This window comes from Hemitrygon akajei, chromosome 2 (genome assembly GCF_048418815.1).
Source record: "Hemitrygon akajei chromosome 2, sHemAka1.3, whole genome shotgun sequence".
Taxonomy (NCBI): domain Eukaryota; kingdom Metazoa; phylum Chordata; class Chondrichthyes; order Myliobatiformes; family Dasyatidae; genus Hemitrygon; species Hemitrygon akajei.
Genome location: NC_133125.1, coordinates 163,144,336 through 163,159,898, shown reverse-complemented (window position 1 = coordinate 163,159,898; position 15,563 = coordinate 163,144,336). Strand labels below are relative to the sequence as shown.

General features: G+C 46.3%; 1 protein-coding gene across 4 annotated transcripts in view; it reads right to left on the bottom strand.

Annotated features, from left to right (window-relative positions):
• Positions 1–14,594, bottom strand: part of LOC140737847 (butyrophilin subfamily 1 member A1-like) — a 43,046-nt gene extending 28,452 nt beyond the window's left edge. For 2 of the 4 annotated variants that reach the window (XM_073064558.1, XM_073064587.1), the window contains exons 1-2: positions 14,310–14,358; positions 10,725–10,813 (exon numbers count right to left, since the gene is read on the bottom strand). In XM_073064558.1, the coding sequence (XP_072920659.1) occupies positions 10,725–10,813; positions 14,310–14,314 (94 nt within the window). In that variant the 5' untranslated portion in view covers positions 14,315–14,358. Of the gene's footprint in view, positions 1–10,724; positions 10,814–14,229; positions 14,359–14,551 lie in introns of those variants that run through there. The other 2 variants (XM_073064568.1, XM_073064576.1) reach the window with 2 other exon arrangements.
• Between the last annotated feature and the right edge of the window lie 969 nt (positions 14,595–15,563).

Sequence of the window (15,563 nt, the reverse complement as noted above, 5' to 3'; positions counted from 1 at the left end):
TGTTGTGAGGAGAGGTGACGATGACTGACAGGTGTCTGCAGGACAAAGTACAGGACTGGACATTATCCATCAGTGTGGAAAAAAATTAATTCTTGGTCGTCCTAATTTCTCCACCCTTCCTGTGAAAAAGCGTTCTGACTTCTCCCCGCATGCCCCCCCATATCTGTCTTGGCTCCACTGGAAGGCCAGTTCTCCCCTATACTGGACACTGCCGACAAGTTTAATTATTTTATCAAAATGCACTTTATTCACAATAAAATATTCACAAGGATACTCTAAACCGTTCCATATCTTTATTTATGTCATGAGGACTCCTCAGTCCCTCTGCACCTCTAATGTTTGAACCTTCTCCCATTCAGAAACTATTGCTCCTTTTAATAAAATGCATCACCATACATTTCCCAACATCTGCCACACTTTTTGCCCATTCTTCCAATTTGTTGAAGTCTTGCTGCAATCGCATTGTTTCCTCAGCACTACCTACCCCTGCACCTATCTTCATATCATCGTCTGCAAACTTTGCCACAAATCCATCAACTGCATTATGCAAACCATTGACAAACAATGTGAAAAGCGGCGGTTCCCAATTCTGACCCCTGAGAAACACTATAGGTCTTAAAAGACCCTATTGGCGGACACAACAGGGTCTTTTTAGAGGCTCCTGGATATGTACATGGAGCTTAGAAAAACAGAGGGAGATTGGTATTCCTAGGTAATTTCTAGAGTAAGTATATGTTCGGCACTGCATATATGTTTCTATGTTTTAACACCACTAGTCACTGGCAGCCAACAAGAAAAGTCCCCTTTTACTCCACTCGCTGCCTCCTGCCTGTCAGCCATTCCTCTGTCTATGCCAGAATCTTTCCTGTAACGCCACAGGATTTTATCTAAAGCAGCCTCATGTGTGGCAGCTTATCAAAAGCTTTGTGAAAGTCCAAGTAAGTGACATCCACTGCCTCTCCTTTGTCCACCTGCTTGTTACTTCCTCAAAGAACTCAAATAGATTTGTTAGGCAAGACTTTCCTTCACAGAAGCCTTCGACATAATTATCATTAATCTTTAAATACCCCAAAGCCTCATCTTTAAAAATGGCCTTCAACACTTTTCCAACCACTGAGTTTAGGCTAACTGGCCTGTAATTTCCTTGCTTTTGCCTTCCTCCCTTCTGAAAGAGTGAAGTGACATTTGCAATCTTCCAGTCATCTGGGACCATGCCAGAATCAAGTGATTCTTGACAGATCATGACCAATGCATCTGTTATCTCTTCCAAGCCTCCCTCTGGACTCTGGGATGTTGTCCATCTGGTCCAGGTGTCTCATCAACCTTAGGACCACTGAGTTTGCCCAGCACTTTTACCTTTATAATAGCAATGGCACTCACTCTTGCTCCCTGACACTCATGGACCACTGGCACACTCCTAGTGTCTTCCACAGCGAAGACAGATGCAAAGTACCCATTAAGTTCATCTGTCATTTCTTTGTCCTCCTTTACTACCTCACCAGCATCATTTTCCAGTGGTTCAATATCAACTCTCACCTCCCTTTTACTCTTTATATAACTGAAAAAGATCAACTTTTAGTACCCTGCTTTATATTACTAGTTAGTCTGCCCTCATATTTCATCTTTTCCCCTTCTTACCGCTTTTTTAATTGCCTTTTGTTGGATTTTAAAAGCTTCCCAATCATCCAACTTTTGCTACCTTGTACACCCTTTCCTTGGCATTTATGCAGTCCTTAACTTCCCCTGTCAGCCACGGCTGCCTACCCCTGCCATTTGAGAATTTCTTCCTCTGTGGGACATATCTATCCCATGCCTTGTCAACCATTCCCAGAAACTTCAGGCACCTCTGCTCTGCTGTCATCCCCATCAGTATCCTCGGCCAATCCACCTGGGCCATCTCGTCTCTCATGCCTCAGTAATTCTCTGTATTTTATTGTGATACTAATACATGTGAGATGTGGTTCTCCCTGTCAAATTGCGGTACGAATTCAATCATATTATGATCACTGCCTCCTGAGTTTCCTTTACATGCAGCTGACTAATAACATCTGGGTTATTACACAGCACCCAGTCGAAGATAGCCTTTCCCCAGTAGGCTCGAGCATAAACTGCTCCAAAAAGCCGTCTCATTGGCATTCAACAAATTCCCTTTCTTGTGATCCAACACCAACCTCATTTTCCCAATCCCCTTGCATATTGAAGTCCCCCATTACAATTGTGACATTACTCTTATTACACGCCCTTTCCAGCTCCCTTTGCAATCTCAACTCCACATCTTGGCTACTATTTGGAGACCTATATATGATTTCCATAAAGTTTTTTTACCCTTGCAGTTCCTTAACCCCACCCACTAATATTCAACATTCTCTGGCCCGATATCACCCCTTTCTAATGATGTACCAACAGAGCTACACCACTGCCTTTGCCTTCCTGCCTGCTGCTTCCATACAAAGTATATGCTTTGATGTTAAGCTCCCAACTATGGTCCTCCTCCAGCCACGACTCAGTGATGCCCACAACATCATATCGACCATTGTGCCATGTGTTTGTCCACCTTATTTCAAAAGCTATGTGCATTTAAATACAGCACTTTAATGTCCTCTATTCTTTGCCCTTTTGAATTTTGCCTCTGTGGTACAACTTACCTCTTTGCTCTGCATTTGTACCCTCTCATTGGCTTGTCCTTCCTTATATCCATCATCTACTAGTAAATCTTCCAGCTCATCCTCTGCTCTAACATACTAGTTCCCATTCCCCTGCCGTATTAAGATTAAATCACTCCCAACAGCTGTAATAAGTCAGCTTGCAAGAATATTGGTTCCCCTCGGATTCAAGTGCAACCCATCCCTTTTGCACAAGTCCCACGCATTTATCTGCCACCTCATTCTACTCCTATCCTCACTGTCTCATGGCACAGTCAGAAATCACGAGATTACTACCTTTGAGGTCCTGCTTCTCAGTGGAAAGCAGCCAGTGAGTGAGTGGGTCAGTGAAGGACTGGAGCTCTGAGGCTTTGACTTGAGAGATTCTGGAAGTTTTGACAGTGGGACTGTGCAATCCAGATTTGAATAGCTCAGCAGAGACACATCTGCCAGAAGTGCTTGCGGCTGGGCGATCTGGAAGGCCGTGTGAGGAATCTGGAGCAGCAGCTGGATGACCTTCGACTCATAAGGGAGAATGAGGCTGTCATAGATGAGAGCTACAGGGAGGTAGTCACACCTAGGCTGCTGGAAGCAGGTCATTGGGTGACAGTCAGAGGGGCAAAAGCGAAGGTGAGTAGACAGGTAGTGCAGAGCATCCCTGTAGCAATTCCCCTGAATAATAAGTTTACCGTCCTGGATACAGTTGGCGGGGATGACCTACCAGGTGTGAGCCACAGTGGCAGGGCCTCTGGCACTGAGTCTGACCCTGTGGTGCAGAAGGGTGGGATGGAGAAGAGGAGAGCTGTCGTCATTGGGGAGTCTATAGTCAGGGGAGCAGACAGGAGATTTTGTGGACGTGAGAAGGACACCTGCAAGGCTTGTTGCCTTCCGGGTGCCAGGGTCTGGGATGTCTCTGACCGGGTGCACGACATCCTGGTACGAGAGAGAAAGCAACCAGAAGTCGTGATACATGTTGGGACCAATGACATAGGCAGGAAGAGGGATGAGGTCCTGAAGTGTGAGTTTCGGGAACTAGGCAGAAGGCTGAAGAACAGGATCTCAAGGGTGGCGTTCTCAGGATTGCTGCCAGTACTATGTGAAAGTGATGGTAAGAATTGGAGGAGATGGCAGTTGAATGCGTGGCTGAGGAGTTGGTTCAGGAGGCAGGGTTTTAGACTTTTGGATCATTGGGATCTCTTCTGGGGAAGGTGGGACTGTACAGATTGGATGGGTTGCACCTTAACCTGAGGGGGAGCAATATCCTTGCTGGTAGGTTTGCTAGCATGGTTCGGGAGGGTTTAAACTAATTTGTAAGTGGGATGGGACCCGGAGCGAAAGAACAGTGGAAGAAGTGCATGGAGTAAAGCCAGATCTAACTTATAAAGAAGCGTTGGGGAAAGAGAAGCAGAATAAAGGGTGTAAAGTTAGTAAGGCAGAAGGGCTAAAGTGCATGTACTTTAATGCAAGCGGCATCAGGAACAAAGGTGATGAACTGAGAGCTTGGATACATACATGGAATTATGATGTAGTGGCCATTACAGAGACTTGGCTGGCACCAGGGCAGGAATGGATTCTCAATATTCCTGGAGTTCAGTGTTTTAAAAGGGGTAGAGAGGGGGGAAAAGGGGAGGAGGGGTGGCATTACTGGTTAGGGATACTATTACAGCTACAGAAAGGGTGGGTAATGTAGCAGGATCCTCTCTTGAGTCATTATGGGTGGAAGTCAGGAACAGGAAGGGAGCAGTTACTCTATTGGGAGTATTCTATAGGCCCCCTGGTAGCAGCAGAGATACCGAGGAGCAGATTTTGGAAAGGTGCAAAAATAACAGGGTTGTTATCATAGCTGACATTAACTTCCATAATATTGATGGGCACCTGATTAGTTCCAAGGGTTTAGATGGGGCAGAGTTTGTTAAGTGTGTTCAGGATGGATTCCTGTCGCAGTATGTTGACAGGCCGACTAGGGGGAATGCCATACTAGATTTAGTATTAGGTAACGAACTGGGTCAGGTCACAGATCTGTCAGTGTGTGAGCATCTGGGGACAGTGACCACCACTCCCTGGCCTTTAGCATTATCATGGAAAAGGATAGAATCAGAGAGGACAGGAAAATTTTTAATTGGGGAAGGGCAAATGATGAGGCTATAAGGCTAGAACTTGCAGGTGTGAATTGAGATGATGTTTCTGCAGGGAAATGTGCTATGGACATGTGGTCGATGTTTAAGGATCTCTTGCAGGATGTTAGGGATAAAATTTGTCCCGCTGAGGAAGATAAAGAATGGTAGGGTGAAGGAACCATGGGTGACAAGTGAGGTGGAAAATCTAGTCAGGTGGAAGAAGGCAGCATACATGAGGTTTAGGAAGCAAGGATCAGATAGGTCTATTGAGGAATATAGGGTAGCAAGAAAGGAGCTTAAGAAGGGGCTGGGGAGAGCAAGAAAGGGGCATGAAAGGGCCTTGGTGAGTAGGGTAAAGGAAACCCCCAAGGCATTCTTCAATTGTGTAAAGAACAAAAGGATGACAGGAGTGAAGGTAGGACCGATTAGAGATAAAGGTGGGAAGATGTGCCTGGAGGCTGTGGAAGTGAGCGAGGTCCTCAATGAATACTTCTCTTTGGTATTCACCAATGAGAGGGAACTTGATGACAGTGAGGACAATATGAGTGAGGTTGATGTTCTGGAGCATGTTGATATTAAGGGAGAGGAGGTGCTGGAGTTGTTAAAATACATTAGGACGAATAAGTCCCCGGGGCCTGACGGAATATTCACCAGGCTGCTCCACAAGGTGAAGGAAGAGATTGCTGAGCCTATGGCTAGGACCTTTATGTCCTCGTTGTCCACAGGAATGGTACCAGAAGATTGGAGGAAGGCAAATGTTGTCCCCTTTTTCAAAAAAGGTAGTTGTGATAGTCCGGGTAATCATAGACCAGTGAGCATTGCATCTTGGTGGGAAAGCTGTTGGAAAAGATTCTTAGAGATAGGATCTACAGGCATTTAGAGAATCCTGGTCTGATCAAGGACAGTTGGCATGGCTTTGTGAAGGGCAGATCGTGCCTAAAAGCCTGAGAGAGTTCTTTGAGGAGGTGACCAGGCATATAGATGAGGTTAGTGTAGTGGATGTGATCTACATGGATTTTAGTAAGGCATTTGACAAGGTTCCAAATGGTAGGCTTATTCAGAAAGTCAGAAGGCATGGGATCCAGGGAAGTTTGGCCAGGTGGATTCAGAACTGGCTTGCCTGCTGAAAGCAGAGGGTCATGGTGGAGGGAGTACACTCAGATTGGAGGGTTGTGACTAGTGGTGTCCCACAAGGATCGGTTCTGGGACCTCTGCTTTTGTGATTTTTATTAACGACCTGGATGTGGGGGTAGAAGGGTGGAGTTTGCAGACGACACAAAGGTTGGTGATGTTGTGGATAGTGTAGAGGATTGTCGAAGATTGCAGAGAGACATTGATAGGATGCGGAAGTGGGCTGAGAAGTGGCAGATGGAGTTCAACCCGGAGAAGTGTGAGATGGTACACTTTGGAAGGACAAACTCCAAGGCAGAGTACAAAGTAAATGGCAGGATACTTGGTAGTGTGGAGGAGCAGAGGAATCTGGGGGTACATGTCCACAGATCCCTGAAAGTTGCCTCACAGGTAGATAGGGTAGTTAAGAAAGCTTATGGGGTGTTAGCTTTCATAAGTCAAGGGGTAGAGTTTAAGAGTCATGAGGTAATAATGCAGCTCTATAAAACTCTAGTTAGGCCACACTTGGAGTACTGTGTCCAGTTCTGGTCGCCTCACTATAGGAAGGATGTGGAAGCATTTGAAAGGGGACAGGGGAGATTTACCAGGATGCTAACACGAGGAAATCTGCAGATGCTGGAAATTCAAACAACACACACAAAATGCTGGAGGAACACAGCAGGCCAGGCAGCATCTATAAGGAGAAGCACTGTTGACGTTTCGGGCCGAGACCCTTCGTCAGGACTAACTGAAAGGAAAGATAATAAGCCTCCAGGTCCAACGTATAATTCTCTGTAACTTCTGCCACCTCCAACGGGATCCCACATCTTTCCCTCCCTCCCTCTTTCTGCTTTCCGCAGGGATCGCTCCCTACGCGACTCCTTTGTCCGCTCGTCCCCCCCCATCCCTTCCCACCGATCTCCCTCCTGGCATTTATCCTTGTAAGCGGAACAAGTGCTACACCTGCCCTTACACTTCCTTCCTCACCACCACTCAGGACCCCAGACAGTCCTTCCAGGTGAGGCGATACTGCGTCTGGTGCCCCCAGTGTGGCCTTCTATATATTGGTGAGACCCGACGCAGACTGGGAGACCGTTTCACTGAACACCTATGCTCGGTCTGCCAGAGAAAGCAGGATCTCCCAGTGGCCACACATTTTAATTCCACATCCCATTCCCATTCTGATATGTCTATCCATGGCCTCCTCTATTGTCAAAATGAATCCAAACTCAGGTTGGAGGAACAACACCTTATATACCAGCTGGGTAGCCTCCAACCTGATGGCATGAACATTGACTTCTCTAACTTACGTTAATGCCCCTCCTCCCTTTCTTACCCCATCCCTGACATATTTAGTTGTTTGCCTGTTCTCCATCTCCCTGTGGTGCTTCCCCCCCCACTCCTTTCTTTCTCCCGAGGCCTCCCGTCCCATGATCCTTTCCCTTCTCCAGCTCTGTATCACTTTCGCCAATCACCTTCCCAGCTCTTAGCTTCAACCCACCCCCTCCGGTCTTCTCCTATCATTTCGCATTTCCCCCTCCCCCCACTACTTTCAAATCTCTTACTATCTTTCCTTTCAGTTAGTCCTGACGAAGGGTCTCAGCCCGAAACGTCGACAGTGCTTCTGCTTATAGATGCTGCCTGGCCTGCTGTGTTCCACCAGCATTTTGTGTGCGTTGTTTACCAGGATGCTGCCTGGTTTAGAGGGTATGCATTATGATCAGAGATTAAGGGAGCTAGGGTTTTACGCTCTGGAGAGAAGGAGGATGAGAGGAGACATGATAGAGGTATACAAGTTATTAAGCAGAATAGATAGAGTGTACAGCCAGTGCCTCTTCCCCAGGGCACCACTGCTCAGTACAAGAGGACATGGCTTTAAGGTAAGGGGTGGGAAGTTCAAGGGGGATATTAGAGGAAGGTTTTTTACTCAGAGAGTGGTTGGTGCATGGAATGCACTGCCTGAGTCAGTGGTGGGGGCAAATACACTAGTGAAATTTAAGAGACTACTAGACAGGTATATGTTGGAATTTAAGGTGGAGGATTATATGGGAGGCAGGGTTTAAGGGTTGGCACAACATTGTGGGCCGAAGGGCCTATACAGTGCTGTACTATATGTTCCTTCTGAACTTTCTGTATTCTTTTTTCAGGATCTCCTTCCTTTTTCTACTTATGTCATTAGTACCAATATGTACCACAACTTCTGGCAGCTCCACCTCCCTTTTCAGGATATTGTAGATGTGTCAGAAACGTGGCAGACTCTGGCACCTGGCAGGCAACCTACCATCCGAGTGTCCTTTTTGCATCCACAGAATCACCGGTCTGTCTCCCTGACTATTGAGTCCGCTATTATTGCTGCCATTCTCTTTGGTTCCCTATCCTTCTGAGCCACAGGGCCAGAATTTGTGCCAGAGGCACGGTCACTGTTGCTTCCCCCAGGCAGGTTCCACCCCACCAAACAGTACTCAAAATGGAGTTCTTATTGTTGAGGGGTACGGCCCTAGGGGTGCTTCCCTTCCCTCTCCTGACAGTCACCCAGTTATCTGTCTCCTGTAACCTTGGGGTACTACCTCCCTGTAGCTTCTGTTTATCACTGCTTCACTTTCCCTAACAAGCTGAAGGTCACCGAGCTGCAGCTCTCTAACACGGTCTCTGAAGAGCTCCATCTCGATGCCCCTGCTATTGCATTGTACTACTACCGCAAAGTTTACAAATTTCTCTACGTATGCTGGCGATAATCTCATTCAGATTCTGTAACAGGATCAATGAAGAATAAACCAGAGTGCAGAAGGTAACAAACTGTGCAACTGCAGATACAAATAAATAGAATAAATAAATGAATCTCAGGCTTGCTGTACACCATCCAGCCCAAGATCTTAAGGCACAAACTAACGGAGATGGGAGTAGACTCTCACATGGTGGATTGGATAGTGGACTACTTGACAGATAGACCTCAGTATGTGCGGTTGGGAGACTGTAGGTCTGACACGGTGGTCAGCAGCACAGGGGCGCCGCAGGGAACTGTACTCTCTCCAGTCCTGTTCACCCTGTACACATCAGACTTCCAATATAACTCGGAGTCCTGCCATGTGCAGAAGTTCGCTGATGACACGGCCATAGTGGGGTGTGTCAGGAATGGACAGGAGGAGGAGTATAGGAAACTGATACAGGACTTTGTGATATGGTGCAACTCAAACTACCTGCGTCTCAATATCACCAAGACCAAGGAGATGGTGGTGGACTTTAGGAGATCTAGGCCTCATATGGAGCCAGTGATCATTAATGGAGAATGTGTGGAGCAGGTTAAGACCTACAAGTATCTGGGAGTACAGTTAGACGAGAAGCTAGACTGGACTGCCAACACAGATGCCTTGTGCAGGAAGGCACAGAGTCGACTGTACTTCCTAAGAAGGTTGGCGTCATTCAATGTCTGTAGTGAGATGCTGAAGATGTTCTATAGGTCAGTTGTGGAGAGCGCCCTCTTCTTTGTGGTGGCGTGTTGGGGAGGAAGTATTAAGAAGAGGGACGCCTCACGTCTTAATAAGCTGGTAAGGAAGGCGGGCTCTGTCGTGGGCAAAGTACTGGAGGGTTTAACATCGGTAGCTGAGCGAAGGGCGCTGAGTAGGCTACGGTCAATTATGGATAACTCTGAACATCCTCTACATAGCACCATCCAGAGACAGAGAAGCAGTTTCAGCGACAGGTTACTATCGATGCAATGCTCCTCAGACAGGATGAAGAGGTCAATACTCCCCAATGCCATTAGGCTTTACAATTCTACCGCCAGGACTTAAGAACTTTTTAAAAGCTATTATTAATGCTTTTTGAGATAGTGATTTAGATGCATATCATATTTTTTTACTGAGTTAAGTATTGTATGTAATTAGTTTTGCTACAACAAGTGTATGGGACATTGGAAAAAAGTTGAATTTCCCCATGGGGATGAATAAAGTATCTATCTATCTATCTATCTATCTGACAATAAATTTGACTTCGAGAACATAAGATAAAAAGTCCTTGAAAGTGAGATCACTGGTTGTGGGTTCATTTCAATTATTGGGGCAAGTGAGGTTGAGTGTGGCTATTCCCTTTTAGTCAAGACCCTGAAGGCTGAGGGGTGGTAACTACTCTTGAACCTGGTGGTGCGAGTCCTGAGGCTCTTCTACCTTCTACCTGATGGCAGCAGCACGATTGGGTCTTAATACAGAGAGTATTGAGAAAAGGAGTTAGGGTGTCATGTTGAAGTTGTATAAGACGTTGGTAGGGCAAAATTATTGTGTGTAGTTCTGGTCGTGGATATCAATAAGACTGAATGAGTACAGAGAAACTTTTACAGAGATGTTGCCAGGACTCAAGGCCATGAGTTAGAGATAGAGTGAATAGGTTAGGACTTATTTTCATGGAACAGATGAGAATGATTGGAGATTTGACAGGGGCATACAAAATTGTGAGGTACACAGAGGGTAAATGCAAGCTGGCTTTTTTCCACTGAGGTGTAGTGAGGCTAGAATTAGATGTCATCTGCTAAGGGTGAATGGTGAAATATTTAAGTGGAAACTACTTCTTCACTCAGAAGGTGGCGCGAGTGTGGAATGAGCTACCAGAGAAGTGGTGGATGCAGGTTGGATTGTAATATTTTTACAATTTGGACACATAAATGGATGGGAGGGGTATAGAGGGTTTTGCTCCATGTGCAGTCAATGGGACTAGGCAGCATAACAGTTTGGCAGAGATCAGATGGGTCGAAGGGTCTGTTTCTCTGCTGCAGTGTTCTGTAACACTATGACTCAATTATTCGTTAGACTTTGAAACACTGTCCACTAATAATGTAAAATAAATGAATGCCAGAGGTGCTTACCATGTGCAGAATAGAGAACCACTGGAAGTAAACACACAGCGAGATATATTTGTTCCATGTTTGTGAGATGGGTGGAAAACAAAGATCCCCTAGTAAAAAAAATTGCATGGTTTTTGAATATGAATCATTATATTTTGCATACATTAACATACAGATATTACCATTATTTTATCTTGTGCAATGTTTAATTGAATGACAACATCCTTTAGCAACCTTGTTCAATAATATTCACAAACATTCCAAATTTTGTCTGTGTTAATGTTCTGCATTTGTTTTTCTAACTTTACAAATCCATCGCCATTCACTTTCTATCACAGCATGTTTGCTGAAAACAAAAGGCATTATTTTTATCAAGGGGAAGAGATGGGCAACAGTGATATCAGAGAGGGAGGGCCAAAGGCTAGGAAACAGCAAAGGTCCAAAAATTAGCAGCCTCATCACGACAGTGTAGGAGGCCATGGATGGTCATACCGGAACTGAAATGGGAAGTGGAATGAAAATGGGTGGCTGTTGGGAGATCCCGCTCGGCGAAACAGTCTCCCTGTCTGTGTTGGGTGTCACTGATATACAGAATACCACACTGAGCGTACTGGACAAAATATATGACCCTGATGGACTCACAGGTGAAGTGTGGCCTCACCTGGAAGGACTGTTTGGGGCCCTCAAGGGTAGTGAGGGAGCAGATGTAGCACTTGTTCTGCTTGCAAGGATCAGTGCCAGGAGGGATAGCAGTGGGGACGGACAAGTAGATAAGGGAGTCTTGTCCCTCCCTGATAGATAAGATAAGGGATCCCTGCGGAAAGCAGAAATTGTGGGAGAGGGGGTAGGGAAAGATGTTTTGTGGTGCGATCTCATTGGGGATGGTGGAAGAAATATAGAAACATGGAAAATTAACAGCACAATACAGGCCCTTCGGCCCACAAAGCCATGCCGAACATGCCCTTACATTAGAATTACCCAAGGTTACCCATAGCCCTCTATTTTTCTGAGCTGCATGTAGCTATCCAGGAGTCTCTTAAAAGACCCTATCGTATCCGCTTCCACCACCGTCACCAGCAGCCCATTCCACACAGTCACCTCTCTCTGCATAAAAACCCTTACCCCGACATCTCCTCTGTACCCGCTCCTAAGAAGCTTAAAACTGTGCCCTCTTGTTCTAGCAATTTCAGCACTGGGAAAAAGCCTCTGACTATCTACATGATCAATGCCTCTCATCATCTTGTACATCTCTATCAGGACACCTCTCATCCTCCATTGCTCCTAGGAGAAAAGGCCAAGTTCACTCAACCTATTCTCATAAAGCAGCTCCCCAATCCAGGCAACATCCTTGTAAATCTCCTCTGCACCCTTTCTATGGTTTTCACATCCTTCCTATAGCGATGTGACCAGAACTGAGCACCGTGGGGTCTGACCAGGGTCCTATATAGCTGCAACATTACCTCTCGGCTCTTAAATTCAATCCCTTAATTGATGAAGGCCAATACACTGTATGCCTTCTTAACCACAGAGTCAAGCTGAGTAGCAGCTTTGAGTGTCCTATGGACTCGGACACCAAGATCCCTCTGATCCCCCACACTGCCAGGAGTCTCACTGTTAATACTGTATTCTGTCATCACATTTGACCTACCAAAATGAACCACCACACTCTTATCTGGGTTGAACTCCATCTGCCACTTCTCAGCCCAGTTTTGCATCCTATCATTGTCCCGTTGTAACCTCTGACAGCCCTCCATACTATCCACAGCACCCCAACCTTTGTGTCATCAGCAAATTTACTAGCCCATCCTTCTACTTCCTCATCCAGATCATTTATACAAATCACTAAGAGTAGGGGTCCCAGAACAGATCCCTGAGGCACACCACTGGTCACTGACCTCCATGCAGAATATGACCCAAATACAACCACTCTTTGCCTTCTGTGGGCAAGCCAGTTCTGGATCCACAAAGCAACATCCTCTTGGATCCCATACCTCCTTACTTTCTCAATTAGCCTTGGATGGAGTACTTTATCAAATACCTTGCTGAAATCCATATACACTACATTTCCTGTTCAACCCTCATCAATGTGTTTAGTCACATCCTCAAAAAATTCAACCAGGCTCATAAGGCACGACCTGCCTTTCACAAAGCCATGCTGACTATTACTAATCATATTATGCCTCTCCAAATGTTCATAAATCCTGCCTCTCAGGATCTTCTCCATCAATTTACCAAATACTGAAGTAAAACTCACTAGTGTATAATTTCCTAGGCTATCTCTACTCCCTTTCTTGAATAAGGGAACAACATCCACAACCCTCGAATCCTCCAGAACCTCTCCTGTCCCCATTGATGATGCAATGATCATTGCCAAAGGCTCAGCAATCTCCTCGCTCGCCTCCCACAGTAGCCTGGGGTACATCTCGTCTGGTCCTGGTGACTTATCCAACTTGATGCTTTCCAAAAGCTCCAGCACATCCTCTTCCTTAATATCTACATGCTCAAGCTTTTCAGTCCACTGTAAGTCATCCCTACAGTCTCCAATATCGCTTTCCGTAGTGAATACTAAAGCAAAGTATTCATTAAGTACCTCCACTACCTCCTCCAGTTCCATAGACACTTTTCCACTGTCACACTTGATTGGTCCTATTCTCTCACGTTTTATTCTCCAGCTCTTCACAAACTTGTAGAATGCCTTGGGGTTTTCCTTAATCCTGTCTGCCAAGGCCTTCTCATGGCCCCTTCTGGCTCTCCTAATTTCATTCTTAAGCTCCTTCCTGCTAGCCTTATAATCTTCTAGATCTCCATCATTACCTGGTTTTTTGAACCTTTCATAAGCTCTTCTTTTCTTCTTGACCAGGTTAACAACAGCCTTTGAACACCATGGTTCCTGTACCCTACCATCCTTTCCCTGTCTCATTGGAAAGTACATGTGCAGAACTCCATGCAAATAACCCCTGAACATTTGCCACATTTCTTCGGTACGTTTCCCTGAGAACATCTGTTTCCAAGTTATGCTTCCAAGTTCATGCCTGGTAGCCTCATATTTCCCTCTATTCCAATTAAATGCTTTCCTAACTTGTCTATTCCTGTCCCTTTCTGAATCTATGGTAAAGGAGATAGAATTGTAATCACTATTTCCAAAATGCTCTCTCACTGAGAGATCTGACACCTGAGCAAGTTCAGTTGTTCTGGAATGAAAAGCCTCATCCTGAGAGCAGATACTGCGGGGAGACAGAGGAATTGAGGGAAGGGGACAGCATTTTTACAATAGGATGGTAGGAGGTACGGTCCAGGTAGCGATGAGAGTCCGTGTGTTTGTAATAGATTAGTAGGTAATCTGTCCCCAGGGTCAGACAGAGATATCAAGGAAGGGGAGGGGTATCGGAAATGGTCCAATCATCTCGTAGTTTCTTATTTCGTCCCGTCTCCCTCCCTAACCCACACATTCACCTTTCCTCCCACCTGCTGGTTTGTACTCCTCACTCTCCCCGCACCCCACATATATATATTCCTCAACTCTTACCACTTTACAGGTTAAAAGCCCTTCCACCCGCTCTTCCCAGTCACCGAGTGGATCAGCGCCGCGAACGGGAAGCTCCGTACCCCATCGCGGCTTCTCAGCGAAAATCCTCCCGGCCCAGACTGAAACTCTGCGCCGCGAATGCACGATACTTCCGCCTCCCTGACACTGGGCAGCTCCCAGCTCTGCGAACGAAGCGAAGTCTCGGCCAGAGCCGCCTTCGGGGGGAGGAAGGGGGGAGACCGCGGGTCTCCCTTTCACGGAGCCCCGCTGGGAAATTTGAAAGTGACCCTCTTTGTCCAGGCGCCTCCCCAGCCCCACTCACCCGATCAAACCCGGGAGCGGCCGCTTCTCCACTGGCCAAGGCGTGTCAGGGAAAGTGAAAGCATACTAGTGATAGGGACGGAGCAGGGGCCACAGACACGCAAACTTTGTTTCTTACAGTTAAACATGTTAATTTATCAACATTTCAAGAACATCTTCCTTTTCAGATTAGTTGGAATCGAAGTTTCAATTCCCCTTGTATAAAGGGAACATTAGGGGGGCTTCATCACACAGAGAGCGGTGGGACTGTGGAATGAGCCACCAGCTGAAGTGGTGAACGCAGGCTCACTTTTAACATTTAAGAAAACATTGGACAGGTATATGGATGAGAGGGGTATGGAGGGATATGGTCCAGGTGCAGGTCAGTGGGACTAGGCAGAAAAATGGCTGGGTACAGCCAAGAAGGGCCAAAAGGCCTGTTTCTGTGCTGTAATGTTCTATGAAACAAAACCAGAGATTCTGCAGATGCTGGAAATCCAGAGTAACACACAAAGTGCTGGATGCCAGGCAGAATCTAAGGAAATGAATAAACAGTCGATGTTCCGTGCCAAGACCCTTCATCAGGACTGGGAATAGTGCACAGGTAAATGGTAGAATCTGTTTAGATCACAGAACAGCACACCACAGGTACAGGTTCACGGCCACATTGTTTATCTCCCTTTGATTTCCTGTATTCTGATGGCCTTCTCCCAGTGACATGACCTGCTTATCTCCTCCCCCTGGTTTCCCACTTCTTTCCCTTTCTTCCAAGGTCCACTGTCCTCTCCTGTCAGAGTCCTTCCTCAGCCTCCTCTGCCCGTCAAATCCCAGCTTCTCACATCACCCCACCCCACCCCATCCGGGAGTAAGAAGATCACACACCGGCTCGTCATCGAGGGTTCAGCAGTGGAAAGAGTGAGCAGTTTCAAATTCCATTCATTGTCATTCAGCCTTACACAGGAATACAGCCGATCGAAATGGCATTCTCTGCAAAACGGAACATACAGTCACACACAGCACAATGCACATGTCAG